General features: G+C 39.1%; 1 protein-coding gene across 2 annotated transcripts; it reads right to left on the bottom strand.

Moving 5' to 3' along the window:
* Positions 1–1,677: 1,677 nt before the first annotated feature.
* PANK3 (pantothenate kinase 3) lies at positions 1,678–27,681 on the bottom strand. 2 transcript variants are annotated; one of them, XM_029997898.2, is made up of 8 exons: positions 27,577–27,681; positions 17,557–17,909; positions 15,470–15,723; positions 14,643–14,819; positions 12,906–13,029; positions 9,599–9,724; positions 8,139–8,190; positions 1,678–7,571 (listed from the first exon to the last, which is right to left on the bottom strand). In XM_029997898.2, exons 1-7 carry the CDS (start codon positions 27,602–27,604, stop codon positions 8,140–8,142), a joined length of 1,113 nt encoding a protein of 370 aa, XP_029853758.1. In that variant the 5' UTR covers positions 27,605–27,681; the 3' UTR covers positions 1,678–7,571; position 8,139. The 2 variants fall into 2 exon arrangements, with proteins under 2 accessions (XP_029853758.1, XP_029853759.1); XM_029997899.2 differs by lacking the exon at positions 27,577–27,681 and having other exon boundaries at positions 1,678–8,190; positions 17,553–17,667.
* Between the last annotated feature and the right edge of the window lie 231 nt (positions 27,682–27,912).

Genomic DNA, 27,912 nt, shown 5'->3' with positions numbered 1-27,912 from the left:
AGAAAGTTGATACTGCTTCTTCTATAACTGCTTATGACCCTGCCGTAACAGAGCTACTCCCATCATTTCCCTTCCTCCACCCAGCTTCCAGGGCCCACCCCAGGAGTCTGGGCCAGCCACAGAGTTACTGCAGCCTCCCGGAGGCAATTTGCCCCGTGACCCTGTAAGGCTGCAACGGAGCCACCATTGCCAAATTAACTCTCTCAACTACATACTTTTAGAGGTTGCATAAAAGTTCCCTGCCCCTCCTGCCTGCGGACACGGAGACGCACCTCCCCGGGGCAGAGAGATGCTCGTGGTGCAGCAGACGCCATGCTGAGTCCACGGTGCGGTCGGCTCCCTCCAGACTGGAAACAGGAGAAGGGGGTCAACCACCCCGGTACCTCCCGTGTGCTGCGCACAAGGCGACTGCTACCGCTTTTTCATACTGTAGCCTGAAATGGCAGAAAGTGGATATACTTTTTGAACACCTGTTGGACAGAAATGCCTTTGGAGCAGGGGGGGTTCACTCTGGGACAAAAGGCAAACTTCATTTTTAATCTATAGTTCTAAAAAGAGGGAAATTACAAGGATTATTAAATTAGAGGTTTGTATTTCTGAGTCCAATAAAAATTCAAATACAGCTGGCTGAATAGTCTTACAGTAAGAAGTCACTTGTTTCATACAAACTTGTTTTTTAAATGAGATCCACAGATAAGACAGAACTAAATGAAGCTCACACAGCTTACCCCATCCCCTGAGCTTGCACACAGACTGCACCAGAAAGCAGTTAAGGACCCCAGCTGCAATGCAAACCAGCTTCCACAAAAGGCTACTGCAGTGCACTCAAAGAAAGAAGAGATTTCTACATTTAAAAAAAAAAAAAAGACAAACCGAACAAATCAACACCCCATAAACTTGTAAAGGAACTTGTATTTCTTACAAACTCATTTCACCTAGGTAAGAAGAGTCACTGTGGTGCAGAGCTCCTCTTTGCCAGACTCGATGGAGATACAATACAGAATGGAATTTTCAGGGTTTCATTTTTAACAGTTTAAAGCAAAGATTTGTAGTTTGGATGGGTAAAATATTTGTACAGTGAATCCTGAAGAACAGTTTCTGACACAGCAAGCTTGTCACAAGATGCATTGCCAGCATGCTGTTGCGGCACAGACTTCATTCCCAACAGCTTCTTGCCCATCAGGCATCCAGTCAGAACAACTTCAGGAAAACGTAATTTGGCTTTTCCAAAACATGAGCAAAGAACAACTCCAACAGAGGAGTAACTGCAGTTTATATATAATGTGCAGTTTATACATGAAGTATTTTATTCAACAGGAAAATATCACTCTGAGTCACCTGTGTGCATGAATCAGCATGTGCTCTCAAGTTAATTCAGAAGGCAAAAACTTACAGTAGCTTCACATCATGCTTTCTACTTCAAGACTCCAAAACTAACATTCTTTAAGACATCAAATGTTTTTAAAAAGAGGACCTGAATCTAAGAACCGTGAAATATAGGCTTTTATTAAAGGGGAGGAAGAAAAGAGCATGAAAACCATACCAGTCATGTTTCCTTAGGATAAAATGCTACACAGCCACCCCCAGTATCAAGTATCACAGCAACTTATGATGCTGAAAGAAAAAACCACACCCAGAAATCCCTCCCCCAAAACCCACAAATGTAGGCAAACAATGAACAATCTCAAATTATTTATTAGGAAAAGACAAAGTACTGTTTCAACATTCATACAGAACAAATGGTAATAAAACCAGGAAAATAAACTGTAAAAAGTAGGCCCATCACAGAAGATTTGGGTTATGACAAAGTAAATGAAATCCAAACTTCATTCATGCAAACAAGCAGTAAAGAATTATTTACAGTTTTGATGGGATGAATTACAGCATTGGCCATATTTGCGCCCCAGTCAAATGACTCAGTGACATATTAAAGGGATCTAATCTGTACATTCAATAATGAGAATCTATAAAAAGAAAAATAATTTAAACAATTTACAAGAGCTGTATTACAGATGGCATAAAGGTATCATTTACAAGAGCTGTATTAACAGGTGACACAAAGGTATTAATCAGTAATTTATGAATAAAAATTTGTAGCACATATTTTTACATCACATCTTCAGTGTCTGAACAGTAAACAAGAAAGTGGAGACATAACATGAGTGCAATGTAATAGAATAAGGCAACTTAACCAAATGGCTCCTCAGAGAACTTCCATCCTACAAGAGTTTACAATTTATAAATTTGGCTGTCCATTTTACTAACTAAAACAAGTATTTGAAGACAGCAGTTGGTGATTAGAAGGCCTGCATATGATGAGACAGTAGATGGAAAATTAAATACTTGTTTGTTAAAATGCCAGCACTCAGGAATGTAAAAAAGTGCAGATTATCAAAAGCCCTCTATGTCCTATCTCTATAACATCAACACACTAATTTTCATGTTCTAGATGTTGTAATTTAATACATCTCAAAATACTAATTCACTAGTCTTATAATTAAATTCTTTTGTAATGCACAATCTGAAACTAATATACCTCCTCCAAAGCTTGTATTTACAATCTTCTTAAATTGATGCTAGAAGAATTGTGAAATGCTAGCAATTTATAGCGAAGATTAGCAACTGACACACCATATTCCAGTTTATTTTATAGGCAAGACTAATTAACACATTTAGCTTTTAATATTCTTTTAAATGGGTATTTTTGCATTTTCAACAACTTCCTCAAATGCTTACAGTAACAGCTGATTCTCTTGAAGTTTTAGCAGAGAACAAATGCCAATCGTGTTCTACTTGATACTATTTGCTTAAACAGCTACAATGACAAAACAATATGAAGGATAACACTGAAATCCAGCAATGAAAAGTCATCTGTATCATAATGTGCAACAGGAAAGTTATGGGCCTTACAGAAAGCAGCACAGGAAGCCAAACCTGCCAATGACTTGCCACATTAACAAACACAGTCCACATACTCTAAAAAAAACCAAAAGGGAAATTTGAAATAAGGCCAAAAAATATTTGCAAACGATAACTTTTAAGTCTGTCAAAAGGACCAGGCCATAAATATTTTATTTACAGTTTCTATTTAGAATCTTTATTCTCAACAAATGATTTAGCACCAGCAGGAATATGCAAAGTAGCATTACCAGGCAGAAGACCTCAAGGCCAAATCTTGCTCATTAGTTTAAAACAGTCCCCGTTTAAGAAAATCATCTACTCAAGTAACTGAAGTGAGCAGGATTTGGCACTCAGTTATGCAAACCTAGACTGCTCAAACATATTCCATTAGCACATTAATAATTACATATATATTACAGCATCTTTTGAGATGTTTTCAGAAAGTGTGTTTTTAAGAATACTTAATATGCTTTACATGTGTGAAGTAAACAAAACTAATAAAACAGGCTTCTTCAGACTTTTTTTAAACTCGGAGAATTAGTAATTTTATCAACAGATGATAATACTGGTGATGTACTTTGGAATATATCAGTAAAACTTAAAGAATGTAAGCAGGGAATGATCCCTCTATACTGTGATACTTCTTTAAACTCCCATGGCCATGTCTGAGGACTTAATTCACCCATTTTACCCACAATGATTGTAAGCCTGCCCCCTATCACTGTGCGTTAACAGGAAATGGAAAAATTAAAAACAGTAACTGTATGTGTCAAGCATGTTCCTAGCTCTGCACTGTGACCTACAGGTCTTGCTCAAATACTTTTAATCTGACCCACAGATTTTTGTTCACTTTTTAACATAAGCAAAGCTCTGTTACATATTACAGGTTTTCTTAAGCCTACATAATCCAAAAAAAGGATGTAGAAAGCCGTGTCACTAGGAAAACACTGACAAGGGAAAGAACTAGTCTCCATAGGTGTGCAGATGGACTCAGGATAAAAAGCTGACCACAACCAGCTCAACAGAACTGCACTGACCTTCATCTCTGTTCTGAACTAAACTGTTTCCTTGGGATTATAGCCACCTACTATCCAGAACATGAATAGTGAAAGTGATATTTAAAAACAGGTTGAATATAAATTTAGGCATTAACATAAGTTAATGACTGAAGGCATTAGACACCATCTAGTCTTTAAGAAGCACAGATTTGCTCTAGATAAGACACTTTAATTAGTTCCAAATGTTAAAATCCCATTGTTATTCTGAAACGTTTAAAAATGAGAAGTTATTGCAACATATCTGAAAGTAGGTACTTCCTGAAGACCTATACTGGATAGAGACATAGAGTTAGTATTACAACCCTTAAAGGAAATATAATCACCTTGCATGTATACTGCCAACAACTCAAATGCAAGTAGTAATCTCCGTACTACTGAAGGAATATTTAATGTGTTATGAGAAGCCAGAAAGGAACTTTTGTTCTTAATATACAGGCTGAGATTAAGTGGGACAGCATGGTCTCATATTCTTTCCACGTCGTAACTCTTTAATTATGAACAGAGGTGTTGGCAGAATCACACAGGTGCTTGTTGCAGAACACTAGAGAGAGGGAAAGATCTTCAAAAGGCAGGTCAGACATCTGAACACCCTTTGAAAATCTCGGACTATAAGACAGTGTACCAGTGCTGCTTCTCTCCAAACTGTTAAATTTATTGAGGCTTTACTAAAAAGAATGAAAGTGTTTATACTTAAACCTCTGCTAGCTTTAGTAAAGAACGTTGAGGATGTGTTCACTCCAGCTTGCTAAATACTCAAAACGTATTGTAGAAGAAGTTCCCTTCTTGTTCAAATTGCAGTTACCCTACGTAGAACTAGAAAGGTGAAAGTGGTTAAGTTTAATAGCCATACCAACCTGGAATAGCTTCATCTAAAAATGAACTTTCTTGGCCAGAAATAATCTGTACTTATCTGACTAAAACCGCATGATTTTTAGGGAGATACTGATAGAATAAAACTGTGCATAATACTTAAAAAGATCAAGCAGGAGGGACAAGACCAAGAAATGCAGAAACATTACCCCAAGATAAGGGCTAAAAGGATAGGAAGCCAGAAACCTGATGCTGTTTTCCTGGCATCTCTAGCTACGCTGGATTGAAGAGATCATCTCCATGGCCAATAAAATTATCTGCCATTTCTCTGGTATGCAACACTGGTTAGGAAACCTCATGGATAAAGTCCCAGTACCAGCAAAATTGGCATTATATGAAAAAATTAAAAAGGCACTCACATGGCTGATTGAGCTGAAAATGATTACACATTCAAAATGAGCTTTATGTTTTACTTTAGAAGAGGAAATAGCACACAACTTTCCTCTAGAGAAGTGGTTCTACTTGAGAAGACAGAAGTAGCCCTGAGAAATCCCCAAATTTTCTCTACTGCAGTACATCACACTGAATCAATTCACTCTAAAGCTGCTTCAACCAGTTAGCTTTGAGGAAAAGGAAACGAAATGGCAAGGGTAAAAGTGAAAACAGAGAAGATCAGGAAAAAGCAAGTTACTTCAGTGATTTGTATAAAAGAAACAAGCCTTTTCAACCTATTTAAAACAGAATTTATATGAAAAGACTTTAAGGCTTATCTTGCAACTATTTGTGATGCCTAGCATTTTATGTGGTGGTAGAGTCAATCTTTGGAGACTCTAGTAACAAGTTCTAAGTTGAGAGAAAATGAGATGAAAACCAAAGATGTGGCTTAAATACGGGACCCCTGGGCTTTACAGTAGGGCTTGAAAACTTCCCCGGTTGCTCTTGTAATAAGTAACAATTGTGCTGATAAAACCAGCAAAAGGAAGCCAATTTTTTAGAAGCTCAAGGGAAGTAAAACAGAGGTAGGGCATACTTTTTGATTCTCACAGTAGTTTCTATACAGTACAGCTATTCAAGAATTACTCCATTAATTTATCTGTAACTCTGTACAATTTACTTTAAAAATGTATCTTAGGTCATTTCAACTTCAAATGGTTTAAATTAACCATGGTCATTATGTAATCATCTTCTACATGTGCTTCTGGTTAAATATACAAGTAACTTCTAATCACTGCTTCAGGAGCAGCTCTCTTTCCGTATCACAAAATGAGAAGTGAAGTAGCAATAAATATGGTCTAAAAGAACTCTTTCTAATCAAGCTGTAGTATGTGTCTTAAAGTACCTCACTTTGCAAGGAAAATACGCCGTTGGTTTGCAAAATTTTCAGAAGGCTGTCAAAACATTCAGAAAATTAAGTTTTTACAAAGTTTTATAACCAAATAAAGGTTACTTTCTATAGTCAATCGTAACTTAAAAGGAACGGTATACAGCATTTATAAAGACATTCTATAAAAACCATGCTCGCTTATTTTCTGAAGTGCTCTGATTTAGCATTAGATCAGTTGAACTGTGAGTGTAATTTTTGTTTGTTTTTTTAATGTCTAAAATGAAACATCAAAGCAAGCACAATGGAAATGTAGTACGAGTACCAGGAAAAGCAACACTAAATGGAACGGCATTTGTGATTGGCATTGGGCTTAATGAATTGGCTACTCTAAGTTACTGCACTCTTAAAGGACCACAGAAAATTAAAAAAACAACATATGATGTTAGTATGGGGCTTCGAATTTTAAGAAAAGAAAGAGAAGACTGGAAATAACACACAGAGGTTTCTAACACAGTAGGTGGATGTGTCTGTGAATACAACACAGCCATGCTGTGGAATACTTGAGCAGTTTTAAAAATACCTTAAAACCCCAGATATGAATGTGTTCTAGTCTGGTTGCTCCTCATGCACTTATAGGAAAAATTTAACATTAAAATGATATCATAAAATTGGGTAGCTCTTGAGTCCACAAAGAGTCATGTAGCTAATGACTGTATAATATTCTTAGAAGTTTAAGATCTCATGCCCTGGCTTCAGGACTAAACTTATTACAATAATCACAACCGTAAATTTTAAAAGTATACAGAAAACCCAAAAGATCAGTTCCAGAGTATGGATTTTATCCCAAGGCCACAATTTGATTAATGATTCCATATTGCAAGTGCACTAAATATTGGTCCGTTTGGTGCTGCAATACAAACTCTGATGCTGTCCTCAACTTTCAAAAACAAACTTCCAAATCCAAAAGGAAGCTAACAACCTTTCATTTTCAACATATCTAATTAGATTCTGATCAACTCTTATAAAATTAAGGGGAAATCACATTTTCAAATTACTAGGATGGGGCAGAAATTTTCCAAACCTCCACAGAAATGAGCCAAAGCATCACAATTAGGAGGTCCCATATTTAGTCTATTTTATAAGGATTTCTTCAATTCTCTAAGGCTTTGTAGTACCTTTACAAATAATGATGCATGATGTCAGAATTTATAAGAGAAACAAACAAACAAAAACAAACCAGAAGGCATTTTGGAAGTCATGTCCTGAAAAAAAACAAACCAACCCCCCCTCCCCAACCTGCCTTCATTTATCATTAAATTCTTTTCCGAATCCAACCAAAGACAGAGGGGATCTTCCCAAAATAACAGCTGCATCTTCAAATAAATGAAGAGGGCAAGTGAGTATCTTCACAAAACCTTCAAAACATCAACTGCTTAATCTGCTGCTTTGACTGATTTTTTGTGTTTCTATTCTTCCCACTGAAAATCAAAGCATTCATATTACTTCCATTACACATAAAAATAAAATAATTACTATTCTTACTGTGGGAAGCAATTGTTTACTGTTTCCTCATCTTGTAGATAGTACCTTACTGTTTTTAAAGTTGTTTTCTGTAAGTACACATTGGAAATTGTGCTCATAATATAGTATAACTAATGAAAATAATTTTTCATTCATCAATTATATACAAAACTGATGGGCCTAAAGCCTCAGGAGTAAACTTGCAATATTTTCATGCTGTGCACTTAAAGGTTTGGCATTCCTTCTTCTGGAAGCTTGTTTTCAGAGGATGTATTGCATATTAAAAGTTCAATACTGGCTACATGTACCAAGGAACATATACGATATCCCCAAACAGTTCACTTTTCAAGGCCCAACAGAGTGAAAACCCCCTTCCTTATAATGGCAATATTCAGTAGCTAATCACTTCTTAAAAACAGTTACAGAAAAACCTGCTATTTTTTTTCTCCCCTCCCCAGATTTAGTTCCCATTGCCGTAAGTGTCATTCAGGTGGAAAATACTTCAGTGTAGTGACATCTGGTACCTCAACTGAAATTTGGCAGCCCAAGAAGAGCACCAACAGCTCCAAAGTATCCCTGTTCAAAACAAAGAAAAAAGTATTTCAGGTTCAAGTAGGGTATTAAATTCTGCACTATTCACATTTCAATGACAACAAAGCATCTGGTGGACCAATGCTACAGAAAGACCGCCACAAATTTTCAATATATAGTCTTTCATAATAATTTTTTTAAAGCTTTGCAAAACAAACATTTTATCCTTCTCATCTAGCTTAACTTTAGATTTCACCCCAAGCCTCCCCATACACTGCAGGACTTCTAAGACATGTATCAGTGACTCCTAAAACACAGAAATCGGGTTTGGTTTGTTTTTCCTAGAGGAGCTGCATATCTTGGTTGTCAAAGGATCTTCGATATCCATGCCAACACTGTTCCTAAGGTGTAAGTCAAAAACTTCTTAAACTAGCTGCACCTCACATTCTTAAAGAATTATGTCCAAGCTTCAACACCATTTTTTGGACTGTATACTCACCTGCATACAAAGAACCATGTTCTCCTGTTGGATTACTTTTCCCCTCTGGGGAAGCAAGATGTTCCCCCTCCCTAAAACTATGAAATATAGAAGTGTTTGGAATCTGCACTTGATTCCAAATGCAAGAATTTAAAATTTATCCAAGAAAAATCTGAAGGGGCGTAGAACTAACAAGGAACCATTCTGCTACTACTGCAGACACTAGCACCAAGACAGACTACTGTCAGTCTCAGGATAAGCAATAAAGGAAAAAAGTTGTGAGAATCAACTGAAGTGGAAATGAAATGCTGTAACATTTGCAGACCAACAAACTGAGGACAAAATTTGCCAGCCCACTGCCAAGAAGCTACAAGTCTCCCAACTGCTGCACCTGTAATTAATACTGGTTGCCTATATTTTAACCAAAACAAGTCAACTCTCTCAGCATTACATACTGATCTAGATTGCAGAAGCTGCCCAAAAGCAGGGTAGTCTCAGAGCATAAAATCACTACGACTTTAACTTTAAGGTGTTACCTGTGGTTGCATGAAGGCAGTCCTTGTTAAAAGCAGTCTCAACTTTCAGGTCGTTGCTCAAGCTCAGTTGAGAACAATGTAAGTATTTCAAAGGCCCATGCTTTAGATCTCTCTGTAATCTTTTGAAATACAATACTTACTATTGTTTCCCTCCAAAACCAAGGAGAGACTGCTGAACCTTAGTGCAGAGCTTAACATTTTCTTGTCCCTCTCCACAGATCTATAGCATGAACTGAGATACTCCAAAGCAACCAAAGTACTTCCCTGGCAGAGAAAGCTGTCCCGAGAGAACGAATACAGTATGACAAACCTCTTTTTATTTTCAGTGCTTACTGAGTACTTGGGTGTCTCAGGATATCACACACATGAGAGCTACTCAATACATGCATTTTTGATTTATGGTAAAACAATACATACAGAAAAGTGAACCGCAGCATACCTCATGTTCTAGGAACAAGGCCTTCAGCTGGCCTTTTGACCAGTAATCCAGTGCATATGCAAGAAGCTTCATTGACAAAGTATTCACACGTAAAAAATTGCCAACAAATACAACTCTGTTTATTTTCTAAAAAGAAGAGAAGAACAGCAAAGAATTAAGTCTTTTCACTGTTTAATACAGCTTTCAAAAATTAAGCTATGAAAGAACAGACTGTCTCGGGCAAGGAAAAAAAAAACCAAAAAACAAACAAACAACCAACCAAAACCCAAACAATCCACAATTAAAACATGGTTCCAAAATTTAAAACACAGCATACTTGGCGAAAAGGAAAAACTCTGCAACCCTGAAGAATTAAAGGACTTAATTTACAGTGAAGTAGCATTTGTGTTTCAAATTAAATGAGCATTTTCAGTAATTAAGCCAAAGAAACAGCCAAACTAAATGTGAAATTAAATGAAAAATACTTATATTTGGTAGAGAAGACTCAATGCCTTCATAGCCCTGTACAATGCTGCTTGATCCATATGCAACAAGGCAGCACTGTAAAGAAGCCGAAGACAGTAAGACGTAACAGATGTTCCTTTCATCTTCAGACCTCAATATACCTCAGCATAACATTAGATTAAGACTTAAATACTAGAAGTGAGCTGTGAATTTTAATCAAGTCAAATGTAAAAAAGTGAAAATCATTTGACTTTCCCCCTTCACTGAAATAAATCCAACATTAAGTGGAAACAACATTTAACACTGGCTTAATGATATGAGAGCAAAAACCAAAGAAAATTTCATTGTGTTAGTGCTTAACATAGTGCTTAAATAAGTGCTTAATTACATTAGATGAATACGCATATCCAAGTTGTTACAAAAACTAGTATGACAATTCAACCTGTAGTCAAATGACTAACATGCAACTGTGTTTCACCATCTTGATTAGTTCATAGTGAAGACAAAGTAAACACACTGTTAAGGCACCCAAACATAATTCTGCTCTAAAGCAGGAAGCCAAAATAATTAAATCCATTTTATCTTTATACAGCAGTTCAAGGTATTAGTTTGTGTATCCCCATTAATTATTTCTTATGATTTGTAGCTCTGTGACATAGTTGGAATTAGACCAAAAAAAATTGGAATAAAGCTAATTTGTGCAGTTTACGAGTTCTGATTTGTACTCATTTATCCCCAGCCTTAAATATAAATTGCATACATTTGCCTCAGACTCAGACTATTAGTATGTACCTTCAACTTCACCCTCATTTTAACTCTTCTGTTATCAAGCTTTGCCATAAAGCAAAAAAGCCAAAATTAACTTAATACCCACAAAATTAACTTTCTTCTCCAAGACAGACATGTGAGAAAGAGAAGGAAACTGAGGGAGAACTTGCAACATTAAAAACAGAAAAATATATTAGTCTGGCTCCTAAGCAAAAGGAGGATTACTGCAGCTGACAAGGTTGTTGATATTTCTGAGACTATCATGTCCATAGATTTCAAGCAGAGCTCTAAATACACTTACCCTTAAGTCTTCTCTAAGAAAGCTGTTACTAAACCTCACTTTATCCAAAGCTTGTTGATAATGAATGAGGAAATCCCTGGTGCTGACACCCGTATCTTCTATGCCTAAATTCATTATTCTTCCACAGGTTCCTGACTGTCCACGCTAATCATAGTGCAACTGAATGCATACTGGTTCTGTTCAGCATAGTTTTGAGAAACAGAAGATGGCAGGAAACCGTCTCTGCATTAACCAGTATGAAGACAGGTGTCAAAACAATGTGAAGTCTCAAGAGTTGGTAAAAATTAAAAATAATGCTTAACTAGAAGCAAGGCTTTCTACAAGCTTTAATCAGAGAATAATTTCAGCTTGAAGAAACTGCTGGAGGCCATTAGGTCCTATGCATTGCTCAAAGCAGGTCTTTCAGCAACTTAAATGTTGAAGTTGCTCAAGTCACGTTTTAAAACTCTCCAAGGACACAGAGCTCACAGTCTCTCTCCGAGTCCATGTTTCAGGGCTTAATCACTCTCATTGTGAGCATTTTTTCCCTTATACCAATCAGAGTTCCCTTTGCTACAAGTTGCGTCCATTGCTTCCCGTCCTTCTGCTATGCACAGCTGTATCTGGCAGTGTCTTCTCGGTAACCCTCTCTAGATAGTGACCACCATTCCAGGCTTCAGCTTCTTCTTCAGGCTTAACCCGGATCCCTCAGTGTTTGCTCATACGTCAAGGCCCTGTCTTGGTAACCTGTCTGTTACACTTGTTCTAGTTTGACAGTGCTTCTCTTTTGGTGATGGTGGTGGTCGGGGAGCAGGGGGAAAGAGGTCATGCCCAAAGTCATCACCTCCTCTGAACTGCTGGCTATGTCCTTGCTAACGCATCTCAGCACAAGGTCAGCCTTCACCATTGCATGTGTACACTACTGATACGTGTTCAGTTCAACTTGCCTGTCAGCACCCTCCTCTCTTCTGCAATGCTACTCCCTAGACAGTCTGTATCCCACCTTTTGCTTTTGCCGTGAGGATGCTACCCTAGAAGATCAACAAGCTATTCTGAGCTCCTTACACCATTGGGACAACCTCCCACAAAATCTTGCTTCCTAAATCCCCCCTCAAAACCAGAATCCTGTTCTACTCAAGTCCATCTAGAGTCTCCATTCTCCTACTTGCCTTCTTCACTTTCCTCAGGATCTTAAACTCTACTATTTCAAGGCTGTCACTGGAATCCCTGACCAGTTCTTCACTCATGAACAGCAGGTCCAGCACCATGCTTGCCTACTCAGCCTGCCTAGCACTTGTGTCAGAATATCATCCCCAGCACACTGAGAAGTATGGATTGCTTATGATGTGCCTTGTTACGCTTCCAATAGAGGTTGGGATAGTCCCTCATGAGAAGCAGGACTTACAAGTCCTCTTGTATCCCATGCTGCACATGTTTGTATACAGAGACTTAAGTTGGGCCCACAATCATCCTGGTTTTGCAAGTGGACTTCAGGACCTTTCATCACAACATCCTGTGTTCCCCTTCTCCCTCACTTGTCTGCAGGCTTTGGGCTCCATTCCCTAACAAAGCTAGTTTGAAGCCCTCCTCATTAGGTTATCCGCCCCATTGGCAAAGATATCCTTGTCCCACTGCTCCAAAGACAGCCAAAGCATTCTGAACCAATTCCTAGTTCTTTAATACTACATGAATTTCTTAATTTCATTTGAGAATGTACTAAAAGGTTTAAAACAATACGTCATTTTAGCAGTCATTTAATCTGAAACCAAATAATAGACCTATAGATAGATCCATTTCCTTGTCAGAAGTTTTTACCTCATTTACTGCACACATCCGGGCAATAGATCCAATGTTATTGGTGATGGTGACCAATATGGCTCTTGCAAGATCTTCTTTACTAACAGACTCTCTCTTCTCTTTGTAGATCATATTTCCAAAACTAGAACAGGAAAAAATCCCATTAAGTACAAAGTGATTCATGTGCATTTGAAGTAATTTCGGAATGTAATTTTTATGCTATAACAAAACTTAAGTCGCATGTTTGCTCTTACGGAGCTCCCATTTTAAGTCTATATTAAGTATAGCAATTTGACAACTGATACTACAACGTGTGTATTTATTCCTTCACGGGAAACAGTCAATCTTGTCACAATAATGACCCCCAACAAAATATTTTTGTTTGGATTGTTGACTTCCATGAAGAAGCATCTACAGCAAAAAGTAGTCTTATTCTTAGGCAAGACGACTCTGCAAATGTAGTCACTGTAAATTACGTTAATTCCTAAGTCTGACTGGCGAATCCTCCAAGTCCTCATGCTTGCTTCCTCACTCACAGAATCTATCCAACCCTCTATTCTCAAAGTAGAAGTAAACTAGAGAGGAGATCAATGGTTTTATGATGGAACACAATCCTCTGAAACAGAAAATAAACAGCTGACAGACCGCAATTTAGGTTGTATAAATGAAGAGTTCTAGATTAGAAGGGCATTTCTATTACTGTACACAGTAGGTAATTTCTTACAAATTATAAAAAAAAAAAACCAAACAAGACAAGAATCCATAGCTATGCATGGTATTTTACCACCAAGGACTCTGCCATATCTAAGTCAGTTCGGAGAGCCAGAATCCTGAATATTCTAAAACTCAAATAGTCATTAAAGATCCTAAGGGTCTTAAAAAGTAAATGAGAACAAAAAATACCCATATACAGACTGAGTTAAGATGTATTGACTAAAAGTGTAAAGTTTGCACATATTAAAACCTCTCAGCATATGCTCTCTCAACAGACTTTGACTCAGCTGGCTGGAGAGGGAGAAGAATAAAGTTACTGTGAATTAAGACCTCTTACTACTGAACAAGAGCAAGGACTCACTTATGTACATATTAGTTTCACTCCCAAAGTTTATTCTGCTTACATTTCTTAAGGGTAGAGAAACTGTAACATCACCAATAATCCTCCCCAATGGAAATAAAACTTGCAGCTATGACAAAAATCCTTTGTCACTGGCAGTAAAATACATTCATTCTCATGGTGCAAACTGTTTATGTTCAACAGCCTTTATAAGTGAAAGAAGTAGTTAAAACATTATGCCAGGTGCCTGTACTGACAATCATGTACCAAAAAAACACAGTCTTTCAAAAAAAATGAAGAGATACTACTGTAAGAGCAACACAAATGCCATCTACCACTCACCTTCCCTCTGGACAACAACCCTACTAAAAGATTCTAGGAAGTCAAAAAGTAATCAGCTTTGTTTTTCCTCTGCACTTTGTTCTTGCCACTCCTGTGATCACCTCACGTTCTCTGACTCACGTAAAGCTGTATATGACATACCACACGAGGTTTCTTCAATACCTAGCTAGCAGGCACCTATGGTTGCATGTGGCTTTAAATCTTCAGGAAAACTGAGTATATATACTTTTAGGATAAAAACACAACTTGACTACAATAAAAGTTTGCAAAAAGCAGTTTTCTCTGTATTAATAGTTCAAGTCTTGCTTTTGAAGCCCCTCAAACCAGCAAAAGAACCAACAAAAAGATCTCTTGCTTACCTGGATGCTACAGCCCATCCTGGCAAGCCAAATCTTTCATAGTCTCCTCCATAAATGTCTCGAACCAGCTTGTCAGCGTGTGTGCTGTCTCCTTTGGATGCCATTTCCAGAGCTTCTTCAAAACTCTCACAGCCTGTCAACAAACTGCATAAACCAAGAAAGGTCCCTCCACCTAGACTAAGAAGAAAGAAAACTAGTTGCTTTAGATATTTCCTCACATCAAAGATTCTTGTGTTTGACTAATAAAATAAACAAACAAAGCCCTCCAACTTAGAAACCAAGCTGTCTGCTTTCTTGCTTAAGGTTCACTACACAAACAGCTGTCAATCAATTTAACATTTATATAAGTCACTTACAAGAAGCTAACCATACAGTAAGAGCTAACAAATAGTTATAAACTCTCAAAATGTAAGCTGGAAAACTTAATCAGAGACAAACTCCCTGAATACCCACATCATGCAACTGAGTGATCCTTGATCATTTACTGTAAAATATGTGGGGGCACTATTTATTCTTATGGAGCAAAAGAAACACAGGTTCACTGGACACATTATCAAAATTTAAGACTAAACCTATAAAACTCTCACTATGGAGCACTTCTAGCACTCACTGATTGATAAATAAGATACTAGCTAAGTCTCCTCAATACCAGAACTATCAGAATGGGCTTCAATGAATGCAGCTGTAAATTAAAGATAAAATATTTTTCCATACTACAGAGTGAGGGAAGGAATAGATGGGGAGGGAGTCAGGGAGAGGAACCACTCTGAAAACAGAAGGCTCATTGTTCCATAGAGTAACAACCCCAGCTTAGGTTTTTGAGTTACCTTGTTCCAGTTACTCTTTTATAATTGTCTTTGGAATGGACTGATAAAATACTGACTCCTGAACCAATGTTAACAACCAGCAATGGATATGGATCATCCAGGTTAAAAGGCATCTTTTGGCATCTCTCAGGATCTGAGGCATTTTCAAAATAATAGCACTCTGCCTGGCCGTTGAAGCTGACAGAGTCTATATACAATAAGCCTTTGACAAGGCAGTCAAGCTCATCCAGTTTGTGCAGCTGGAGGTTTCCAATCTGTGTTAAAAAAGAAAAAAGACAGTGTCAACGTGTTCTAACATTGCCTATACATGCTGCAAATTTGTAAGTACATTTGTACTGCCTAACTTTAAGAAGCTCTCTCAAGCGACTAATTCAAGAACTTCAACCCCACTATAAAGCCAAAGAAGAATTCAAAGGTAAATTCTGAATACATCAATTAGCAAAATTACTCTGACTATAAATCTAGACCTCAGACTTGAATCAAGAACAGACAGGCAGTATAAATACCTGCTTTGGTAAGCCCAAAGGTAACTTTTGAGATACTCGGACATTAATCCATTGAAAAATTAGCAACATTTTTCATCAATCTAAATAAAGAGTCACCAAATACCCTAGAGACCCCACTGAGTGTCATCTTGGTGAAAATCACACACCTGTGGGTTTCCTCCCCCATCTTAGAAGTCAGTCATTTCTAAGATGTCAGCAGATAAAAACGTAAGATAAAAACCTCAATGGCACCGTACTAACTATCCTTGCAACTTTATTAACACTCCAAGGACCATAACAAAACCACAGGTCAGAAATTCTATGGGACTTTAGGCTCGTTACAGTTCTTCCTCACTTTTGCACATACATTTAAGCTGCCATTCTCTCACAAAGCAGAAACACAATTTAACAGGTGCTGTGGATTCCAGGAAGGCTGTAATTTCACACCATACTTAATCCAATTTAACTCTAGGCTTTCACAAAAAGAGTGATCACGCTCTCTCCCTTACTGCAGCAGGGAGTTCCAACAGTTAGAGAGTCCGATTAGGCAGCTAATCCAAGAAAAAACACCCATAAAGTCTATCTCTGAATCAGGTGAGCTGGCATTTAGAAAGCAACCCACAGTTAGATTAGGAAGCTGCACAACCAGACCAGGCTGCACACTGCTGACTGACGTCAGTACCAGACCACAGCACTGCCAGTCCCCTCCTCTTCCCCCAGATCCCTTCAGCATTTCTTGCCATGGCACAACTGTGAAACTTCACTGTTGAGCAGATCAGGGCACTGTTCCAACATAAAATATTTCTGTGGGGTTTTAGATAATGAATTAGTTCTGTTGTACAAATTGTGACCCTACCCCACAAACAGTTGTACCAGCTCAACACAAGACTGGCAGAGGAATGGAAATACAAGCAGATTTTTGAAACTGAACATTTTGTGCTATTGAAAGTCGTCTTGTCTCTCGAAGCACAAGAGGTATGCAGCCACTTTAAAACTAGGACATCTGCACACCATATACTGTGATAATATTCTTAGTTAGTAACAACTATCTTCAGACAGAAACTGCATCTAAACAAATGATCAATTTTGATCATCAAGGGAAGAGCCAAAACACCTCAGGAAAACCCCAAACTGCTCTGCAGTTGAAAAAAAGACTGTCTTTGAGATACACATTTTGTCACAGATCTCTAAACAATACACTGGACTAAATTAGTGAGGATAAGTCCACCCACAAACATTGAAAACCTATCATCAAAGACTGCTTAGGAAAGAAAATCCAAAGTGACTCAAGCGCCTCAGCAGTTTAAGCACATTTCCCATCAGAGAAAACACAGATTAGAAAATGGTTAACTTCCACAAAGCTGTCCTGCCTTTCACTGCATTAATGGAAGTTTCTAATTAGCTGTTAGCATTAGATCTCCGTGTTTATTATGACGATGTCAGAAAGCATATTTCTAGATTATCATACTTAAGACTGAAAAAGAAATGAATAATTAATAATCTCTGAGCATTCCACAGTTTTTCAAAATACTGCTTTTTTTAAGCCATCATCAGCAATGCTTTTAGCATCAGCTTCAGTACAAGGAAAGATAGGCTACCTACTGTGCGAAAATCTTCTTCAAACTTGTAAGCACCACCGCCGGTGGCACAGAGCACCGTATGTAGTGTTGAAAAGTTTTTATTTCTTCCCATTTGGATAAAAGTAGGCAAATCATGAGTTGGGAATCGAATAAAGTGCAAGTTTCCTCTTCGAGCAAAAATCGTTAAGTCTTTCAGCTCAAGGTGGACATCTCGAATGCCAGTGGATCCATAGGCTACATTGGAAGTCAGATATTTCCGGATGCTCTTCAAGCTTTCAACTTCCTCCTGTTCCTCCTCTGCAGTGATATCAATAGGTTCAAAATATGCAAGTTTCACCAAAGTTCCCCCAATGTCCATGCCAAACCATGGAAAAGCTGTGAAGATACAAGAATTGATCAACTAGCTTGCTTAAAGAGCAAAAGCAATACATGTAACTTAAGACTAAACCAATGCTATACTTTTCAACAAGACAGACATTAAGAAAAATCCTCACAGGAACAAAGAATTAGTACTCATTTCCACTACATGATCTTAAACATCCCTCTGGCTGCAGGCAAAAATGGAAAAATGAGCAACTCTATTTACATATTTATAATGCTGTCACACATGCTCAGAAAGCCCAACTAAAAACTCCCCAAACCATACTACATCTTTCATACCGACTCATAAACAAAATTCAACCACTTTTTTTTGGGCAGGGGCAGGGGGGGAGGGAACAAAGGATTAAAATAACCTTCACTCCTAAAATAATAGTTTTGACATAGTTTAACACAAAGACTGCAATGCACACTCATGAGAAAGCAGGTTACGCATTATAGTTGACAACAGCAGCAGGACAGGTGTTTCTCCTCTAACAGTTATCTTTTGCTCACGTAACATGTTTTGTTTGAGAGGGAAACATTAATTTATTTCCATGCATTTTAAAAATTGACACAGTTAAGATGACCAATTTCTGGAGCTGAAGAAAACTGTTCATATATCCCTTAAAGTTACAACGGGCTAACACAAAGTACTATTAAGAAGTATATGGAAGATAGAAAATTAATATTACTGAACCTATGTTCCATTTTTCTTTTTTTGTATCTTGGATAGGAAGGAGAAATTTCTGTACTACAAAACAACAACACTAAAACACAAGTATTTTGTCTTTGTCACTTCTGTGGGATGACTGCAATTCCTAACAGGGATTCCATGGTTTATGTCATCTAGGACCATGATTTGAATATGCCTGTGTCAATAAATCTTCCTAACTGTGTGTGGAGAAACAGATACTCAGCAACCCTACAGCAAAGACAACATCTTCATCTGAGAGTTTCCCCACTGTCATATCCCAGAAACAGTGTTTAAAACTTAATTTGTAAGATTAAGAAAGATCCTGAACATCAAGCTGGGAAGCTTGTATTTTTATTTCCCAATTGACACTACAACTTGCTGAACTGTTTGGGGTTTTTGGGGGTAGGGTTTTTTTGCTGGTTTTTTTTTTGGGGGGTTTTTTTTGGTTTTTTTTTTTTTCTTTTTTTTTTGTTTGTTTGATTTTTTTAATATTCTGTAGAGTTCCAATTTATTTCTTCAGATGCAATTCATATTACAGAAGCATGAAACTCAGGAACAAAACCGAAAGATGCTAACATGTTCATCGTAAGATGTAATTACGTTGGACTTACATTACCAGTGGGATCTATCCTTGAGCAGAACGGCCTACCAAAATTTTTTAATCTATTTAGTCAAGGCTGCCTGCATGCCAGTTCATGTATAACATGAGTGCAAAAGTTAAAAAAAAAAAAAAAACCAAAACCAACCAAACAAAACAAAAAAAAACCCACAAAAAACCACCCAACTTAAAAGTTGCCTCAACTTTCAGGAACAGATGTCTGGAAAATGTTGTCAGATATTAACAAAAAAGATTGAGTCAGTAACCTTACTCTTCTTGAAAAACAAAATTTAAATACAAGGTTAAATTCTGTGAGCAAAATCTAGCTCCAAGTAGGAATACGGAAGTTCTATAAACCTGATATCTGTTCTATAAAGTTGAGATCTAAGCATAAGGCTAAGTATAAATTCACATATGAATTGACTTTACAACTGCATAACTCTGGACATACAAAAGTTTGTCATCTTACTGTTTGACCACAATTAATTGACGATTTAAGTGACCTCACTAAGTTTCAGCCTCTTGTCATATACAATGTCACAAGACCAATACCGAAGAAGGGAAGTTGACTAACCCAGCAGACCAGAAAGTGTTTGTAGGAGTCAGTCCAACCCACTCAGAATTTAAATAGGATGCTGCAAGCCAAGTACTACCTAAAATACTTTGGATTCTTCCTACTCAGTGGGCCTACTGAATAACTAGGACCTAATCTTCCACAAGAAGAAAGAGAGGGGAACAGCTGAAAGTTCAAGTGATGAACTTAAGGAAGATTTGGTGCAAGTCATGCCTGTTTGTCAGAAGATCCACCACATCCCATGTTAAATGATCCAAAAGGCTTTTGCAAATATAGCATTAGTCACATCTCTAAAAATCTTAAAGTTTATGAATCTTGTATACCAAGTAAAAAGAAGAACAGTTGAACTGTAAGGAAGTTTATTCCATAATTCAAGTGAGAACATATTTTATGCTGAAAAATGGGATCATGCTGTACAGTACCAGTTTTCTGGGTTAACTGAGTGATCTTAACAGCCATTTAAAGATTTTGAGACTGAGTTTTCAGTTTTCACCTCTGCAACAAACCCCAAGAAGTTTCACACTTTTCTGTTGAAAATTTGTCAAGATTTGGCTAGTAAGTACATTGCTCAAATTTCATTTGCAAGGTGGAAGAGTTCTGACAAGCAACTGGGCCCATGTACTGTCAACTTACTCCTTGTACCAGCAACCCAGAAGATACTACACAAAGATTCTTGTGTATGTAAGCCACTCTTGATTGATTTATATACAGGTCTAGCCAGGAAAATTAAAGCCATTTCGTTTTCCAAACACAGAAGGGGATACACATACACATATGTATATATGGCAAGCGCACAATCAGTTGAACTGTAGCTGCAATTTTGGGACTGCAGGGATACAAGATTTATCCATGCTTGAGCTACCTTTAAATATCAGAAATACACCAATTCTACAGAGTTAGAATGTAATTGTACATGGACACAACATGGAAACGTTGTGAACTCTCCTCCCATTGCTGCAGCCTTCAAATCAGTTTGCTTTGGGTGGATCTTGGCTCAGGATACATCCTATCTGGATGCAGGGGAAATGGAGAAAACAGGAACCCATGTGAAAACACCAGTTCCTCTTCCAATTACTGAAAAAGTGATTTCATTTGCTGGATTAAAATAAGGCCACAGAGAGATTCAGGATGGAGGACTACTCAGAAAATATACTATGGAGAGCATGCTCCAGTTTCCTACAAGACTTGCCCTTCAAAGGGCAGCCAGGCTAATCGTGGCAATGGCTAAAGATGACATACCTACTTTAAGTCATGCCATACATACAGGGAACCTGTGCATTACTTTACACTACATATATGAGCACTCTGCTTAAGGTGATGTTGCTACTCTGAGGCGTGTTTGAAGCACAAGAGTTGTCACCCTTACATATGGTATCTACAGCATATATACCAGCATCTGTAGCTGGTACGGTCTCTCAAATCCATGAAAAATTTAATTCTATCAGTCTTGTATTTGAAAGTTGTCTTGGAACAAGACAAAAATAGCATGGCACGTACCTTGGGCTGAGAATATATAAATGATTCTATAAAAAGTATTTTTATACTTGTATCTGTGGGTCATGCTTCTTTGAGTGAGAGATTTAAGAGCAGAATGACGGCAGCACAATCTTTTGAAAACATATCCCCAGACATCAGCTTGATCCTTACGGCAGTCATAGTTAAAGAAACATGCCTGGCTGAGACCAGTACCAATTGCACAACTTCGTTCCAAGCTTATAGCTCTGCGGATACCAGGTTTGAGGACCTGTGCAACTGTAGCCATCATTCCACAGCTTCAATTCATGTGGAGAGTCAATGCACCTGCATTAAAACTGGGCTTTTTCTCCAGCTGTATAGGGATTTGGTCATTAAAAGATTTCTCTCGGCTCTTCCTCTTTATAACTGTTCCTATTCCTGGGAAGACTCCACAAAAAGTGATGCACAGCTCAGAAATATTCCTTGCTGAGAATTTAACTGCTATTCACAGAACAAATCCAGCGTCCTGTCTTTTCAAAGTTCAGTTCCTCTCTGCAGAGGTCAGCTGCAATTTGAAAAAAGAAAAGCAGGAACCGAGCTTTTTACTCAACAAGCCAAATTGTCTTGGATAGACTATCTAAAACCGCTTCAAAAACATGCATTCTGCTTTTAGTAAGTCAAGCCAGGCTCTATTTAAGAATACATAAAATACGTATTTTTACTATCTGAGAAGAGACAAATATGCAAAGTAGAACACAAACTGGGAAGTCAACACCCATAAGGTTTAATATGATCCGTCACACCAAATTGAACTGTCTCCAACAGGACAGCAAAAGGAGTATCACAATATCCAACCTCCCCAATTCCAAATCCAGAATTTCTTTCACTCCCCAGCTCTGCCAGCAGCCACTGTGGCCCCTACATAGACACAGCAACCAGGAACCTTTGCTATAAAGCAACAGACTGTTCCATACATGCTGTGAAAATAGCTTTGAGAGGTAACCTGCTCAGAGTTGAAAACATGATCTTTACGAGGATTCCCTAGAACTGCTTCCTGCAATGTAGAAAGGCACTTCCTGCATGGGAAGAGGGCTGTCACAAGGTGCTGCGGTCAAGTAACGATTCAGCAGTTCTGCCTAGTAAGAAAACCCATGCTGATGGCTGTTGGTCCTTTTTTAAATTATTCTTTAGAGCTACACAGGGAGGCCTCAATCTCTTGTGTTTGCGCTTTTCAAGTTCTTGGTGTACATAGCTTCTGGCAGCAATCTTAAGGTTACTTATATCTTATCATATAAGGTCTTTATATGCCAAAAGGAAGTAATTACAGTAAAAAGCCTCTCATGCCAGCACAAGCACAAAGGTTGAAGTGTTCTCCTTTTCTGCGGGTTCTGCTTCAGCAGAGCAGAGGACCTTCGAAGTTCTCCACCCAAACCACATACTAGTATTTTGACTTTGTACACCCATTTTGGATCCAAAGCTGCAGGAACTACACACTCAAAGACTTAGCTACTTACCCCTTATTCAGTCAAGCATAAGGTTCTTCAGTTTAACACTCTATTTGTATTTACCTTTTAAAGACTGAGAAACAGGTTACTGGTAAACTCTTTTCTATGAACGTAATGACACATTAGAAACACAAACACCTTTAAAATACTTCCTTCTCACTGTAAGATAAAATAACAGTCCGGGTCAATGCTGCATTAAATTAACAACAAGAAGAGTAGCTACCTCCTAATTCAAGCAGGGAGCTTTGCACCATAAAAAAAAAAATTCACAGCTGTCAGTGACAGCAGAGAACAGGCTACCAGATTTTGTGTCATCTTTGTAAGAAAGTTTACATATTATCAAGATATAGGACTGTTGCACTTCAAGTACAACCACAGCTTGGGGAACAACTGCCGAAGCGTGCTGCAGTTCGTGATTCTATATTGGCTTAAAATACAAGAAAGGAAAATGATCATGGAATCACATGGAAACTTAAGTTTACTTCTGCCAGCACTGCAACAGTTTGTTATGAAAGTATGCAGATTATCAGTTCTGATACACAAAACTCATCTTCTAATTCAGCTCAGTATGTAGCCTTTGATAACAGAACTAACCTTGATCCCATTCTTATCTGATTACTGACAAGACAAACAAGTTAACTATATAAAAGTTATACTGAACTACTACACAGTTAGTGTTCATAAACACAGAAACTTAAACTAAATGTATCTTGCAGTTTCTCCAAATGCATTTTCCTCTACATACATGTATACACTCTTATGCTTCCAGTATCTCCCTAAAACATCTGCATACAGCAGAGTAAAAATTAATGGTAAACTCTAACACCTACATCAGCTAGCAGTCTAAGGTAGCTAACATGTCCAATGGGACAAGTTAAGAGAAAACACATTGAAGGTTGTTGAACTGCTAAATCAAGTGGGATTAGCCTGATGGCTAGGCAGCAAAGTGCCTTTGCGGTACCCATGTTACATGAATGTGTGCCTATGAGCCTCTACAGAGCAGAACTGCACATCAACCGTCCTTAGCCCTTGAGAAACCAGAGAGTTTCTCTGCTTAACTAGTTTTCTAACAGGCTTTTGGTTCAAATATACCAAGTCCAGCTCAAAATAGATTTGGGCTGGACAGAATTAACACCTGAATTAAATGTATCTGACATGGCTGTCACATCCTCCCATTTCCCTCATGGGAAAATTTCTCCATCAAACTCTCTAAACTCACCACACTTTCCCACTCAGCCACCTCTAATCACACTACAAAAAGGCCACATTTACCAGTGGGAGGACAGGTGGTAATCAGCAATTACTGCAACTGCTCTTCATTAGGTTTACCACATCTACAAGTGGATACCATGTAAAGCTAACACAAGCCAAAATATTGTTGCTTTCATCTTCTCCCTCCTTGCTCATTCTGTTAATTTTGTTGACATTTCAGCAGCAGCCTCTTTGGGGATCGCTGCTTTTATTATAGAGAGATACAGCATGCAGAGGCATAATCTAACACTTACAGATGCAAACACAGTATAAACTGTGCCTGGCAGTATTAACCCATTATTAGAAGTACATTTTTCAACTGCAGTGAATGAGAGCCTGTAACATCTACTATGGGCTACTAATCAGCTTTCGAGGACTAGTAAGAAAATGCTAGGATACCACAAGACTAAGCAGCAAGTTCTATGAACAGAAAAATCCCTTTAAGAGATATTCTCCAGCAACTTAAATGGATTTTTCATCAATTTTACTACACAAATCCTGCACGGGATCACTGTGTCCACAATGACTACATGTGTCCGTAGAATCACGTTAGAGAAAATAAACTTAAGATTTTCATCTTTTCTTTATATTGATACAGCGTTTTGTGAATCTCTGCTATGTACTTTCATAAGTTAATGTGTCTCAACTCGCCTGAATGGAAATGCAGGCATTTGCTCTCGAACTATTTTTAATAAACAATTAAAAGAAGCAAACTGTAAGAAGTAACATACACTGCGTACTAAATATTAGAAGTTTTTGCCTTTCCTTCAGCAGTCCATTAGACTCCAGAGCCAAGATGAAGAACTCCACCTCCCCTGAAGAGCACAGCTAGCTGGCACTTCCCTCCTCTTGATTGCCTCGCCTTCCCCTGCCAACATGAAGCGCTCTCATTCTGAGTGGCTCCTCTCTTCCCTTTAGACAGATCTCACACAGCAGCGGTTCTGCAAGACTCTTGGCTCTCACATTTATCATCTCCATCCCCAAATAACCTTTGGAAATTTCTCTTACGAGAGCCAGCCATTCTTCCCCATAGGCATTTCCTCAGAAGAGCCATCATGCAACTGCTGGTTGGAAGGGTCCCCTGTAGGTCATCTACTCCAACCTCTCAGTCACACTAGCAGGAAAATTGCCAACACTAGATGAGGTCAACTACGGCTTTGACCAGCCGAGACTTGAAGACCTCTGAAGTTCTGCAAGAATCCGCCAAGGATAGAGGCTCCACAACCTCTCCAGCTTCCACTGCTACACTAACTACTTAGTACAAGGTTTTCCTAATTTGAATTTCTGTTATCCTCCTTTAAAATGCCTATCACCTCCCATCACCTGCAAAAGAAATTTAAATGGCCCTTTACTGGCCTCTTTCAAGACAGCCAATCTCAGAAGCCACGTTCCACAAATTCAGCTGTGTTTCTCACAGTTTTACAACAACAAAGTATACTTGTCTCCATTTTACCCTCACCTCTCTTATGACAGACATGACACTTAAGCCAGTGCAATCATGCTTTCTTTCATTCTAAACATCACAGATAAAAGTACAGGTAGCCTAAAGCAATCTTTTCAATTCCACTTTGCAGGCTCTCACAACAGACTAATGACCTCTTATTAAGTAACGATTAACCATTTTTCCCCTGCACCAAATCTGGCTCCAGCACAGATGATTAAATACTCACTTCACCTAAGAAACATATACGCACTCAGCAACTGTACTGAAAAGTGTCTACAACTGTCTTCACTAAATAATTTGTAACTAGACAGTCTAAAAGTGGTATTGTGAGCCCAACTCAGCTTGCAGGTCAGTTTGAGCATATAAGCCAAATGGACAGCAGTAGCTGGGCACCAAAGCCCCCAAACATCAATGGACTTTTCCATCTTCAGTGCTTTTGTGGATCTGCTCCTCTTCGAACATTCAGCTGCTCTCCCACTTCAGCCAGTGTGACTAACCAGGAGCAGAGATCTGCAGAATGAGCCTAGAGTTCTCTGCCTATGAAACTAAGTGCTATTATCTTTAAAAAAGCCACTGGCTTCAAAATATGTTAAAGAGTCAAGATGAAACAAACAATGCCGTTTGACACTGTATTCTTCCCTTCCACTGCTTATGCAGCTCCAATTGTTTCTGATTCCCATCATAAAACCAACATCGAAGTTCAGGTTCAAGAACTGGAAGAGTGTAACTACAAATCTAGCATATTTAAGCAGTTAAAACTTCTTGGTAACATTTGGCATTATTATTTAAACATGAGGTTTAAATCCACCACTACAGAAAACAAGTCTTTGAGGCCCAACAGAGACAGTTCTGAAATTAGCAGGTTTCTGCAGTAGAAGCAGCCACACTCTTACCATTTTAAATTACCAAGCCACTATAATGTCTTACAGCCAATTACTGCTTCAGAGTCTTGATATCATTCCTTAAATATTACACCAGGGAAAAAAATGCTGTCTGAACTGTACTCTTCATAAACGTGCTTACAGTCAATTCAGCGATTTACACACACTGGCACTAATAAGAGGTGATGGCCAATTGTGTGCTTCACATTCACAAATGTGTGATGCACATTTAGGGTTTCCTTAACACATCACAAGAAACAAAGTACTTTCACAGCCAAACTCAACTGCATGTCTATAGCTATTTCTAGAGCTACACTAACACTTCCTGTGTTAAAAACGTTTGGTGATTTTCTTCTTGTTGGGCTGGTCAAACAATATATTTAAAATACACACTTTCAATATACTCTCTCAAGTTGCACGCTCGTCATTAGACAGGCATGTCATATGACTGAGAATAACAGTAGGCCTAGCTCTTTAGGACTAGACATCTTTTCCATACAGTAACTCACCCTGAAAATAAGTCTTTAAGTATGATGACAAAGATAAAAAAGCCTTAATCAGTGGAGTGATACGTGCACCCCTTTCAGCTCAGGTACACCCGTGTAAGTTTTACAGCTGTGCTGACTTGCACAGCTGTGCATCTGTTACACTGGGAAAACACTGCTTGTAGGTAGGCTAACTTTACCCAATCCAGTTCTCTGTTCCCACAAAAACGCATGGGTAGTCCGAGACGTTTTGTCTGCATTCACCTGGGTCTGAACCATGTTTGTGCCCTCCAAAACAAATACGGCACTCCCGAATAGTAAGAAATGTTATTACAGCTGTGCTTACTAAAGGGGAGCGTTCAGCGTATTTTAATGAAAGACGTGTACACAAGTATTAACAAATATTCTCTCTCAAAAAAATCCGAAGCTGATTAGCCCTTAAAAAGCAAAACCGTAGCAACTGCAGCCGCCTGCGCAGGTGTTCAGGACACCGATTAAGTGCCGTCTCCATTAAAAACAGCGCCCATCCCCCAAGCCCCGGTTACGTTACTTTCTATTCAAAGAGAAGCCCTCCCAACGCGAGCGCAGGTCTGCAAGACCACCCGAGCCCTGCAGCCCCACGGAAAAGGGACGCGCGGGAGCCAGCAGAGAGTCTCGGCCGGCGGCTTCCCAATTCGGAGAGCGGAGCGCCCCGCCGGAGCGGCCCCCGTGCCCCCGCGCCCCGCCATGGCGGAACGACCGCCGCCTCCCCCCGCCCGGCGCGGCGGAACGCGCCGCGGCAGCCCGCGGCCTTACACGGCTTCTTGGCATCCTTGATCTTCATGGTGCGGCGGCGGCGGCGGCCCGGTTCGCCGGCCGGCTGGGGCGGGCGGGGCGCGGCGCCGCGCTCGGGGTGGGTCTCCGGCCCCTCGCCTGATGGGGCGGGAAGCGGCGGCGGCGGCTCCTCGGGGCCGGCCCTCGGTCTCCTGATCCGCGGGCGGTGGGCGGCGGGCGCCCGCCTCCTCGGGAGCGGCGCTGGCAGCGCCCACCGCTACGCCCGCGGCCCGGGCAGGCGCTCGTCCAGCGGCGGCATCGGCGTTCGGGCTGGGGCGGGGGAGACGGGGCGGGAGGCGGCGCGGAGCGGCCCTCACG

The sequence above is a fragment of the Aquila chrysaetos genome, chromosome 22 (genome assembly GCF_900496995.4).
Source record: "Aquila chrysaetos chrysaetos chromosome 22, bAquChr1.4, whole genome shotgun sequence".
NCBI classification, from domain to species: Eukaryota; Metazoa; Chordata; class Aves; order Accipitriformes; family Accipitridae; genus Aquila; species Aquila chrysaetos.
Note: the sequence above shows the minus strand (reverse complement) of the source record. Positions and strands in the feature narration are given on the sequence as shown.

Coding starts and splice junctions, on each gene's coding strand:
- PANK3 (XM_029997898.2), bottom strand. CDS start 27,604: ATGAAGATCAAGGATGCCAAGAAGCCGT. Junction 14,820..15,469: donor AAAAGAGTAACTGGAACAAG/GTAACTCAAAAA, acceptor CTTTCTTCTTAG/TCTAGGTGGAGGGACCTTTC. Junction 9,725..12,905: donor GGATGTGTGCAGTAAATGAG/GTAAAAACTTCT, acceptor TCTTCTTTTTAG/AAAATAAACAGAGTTGTATT.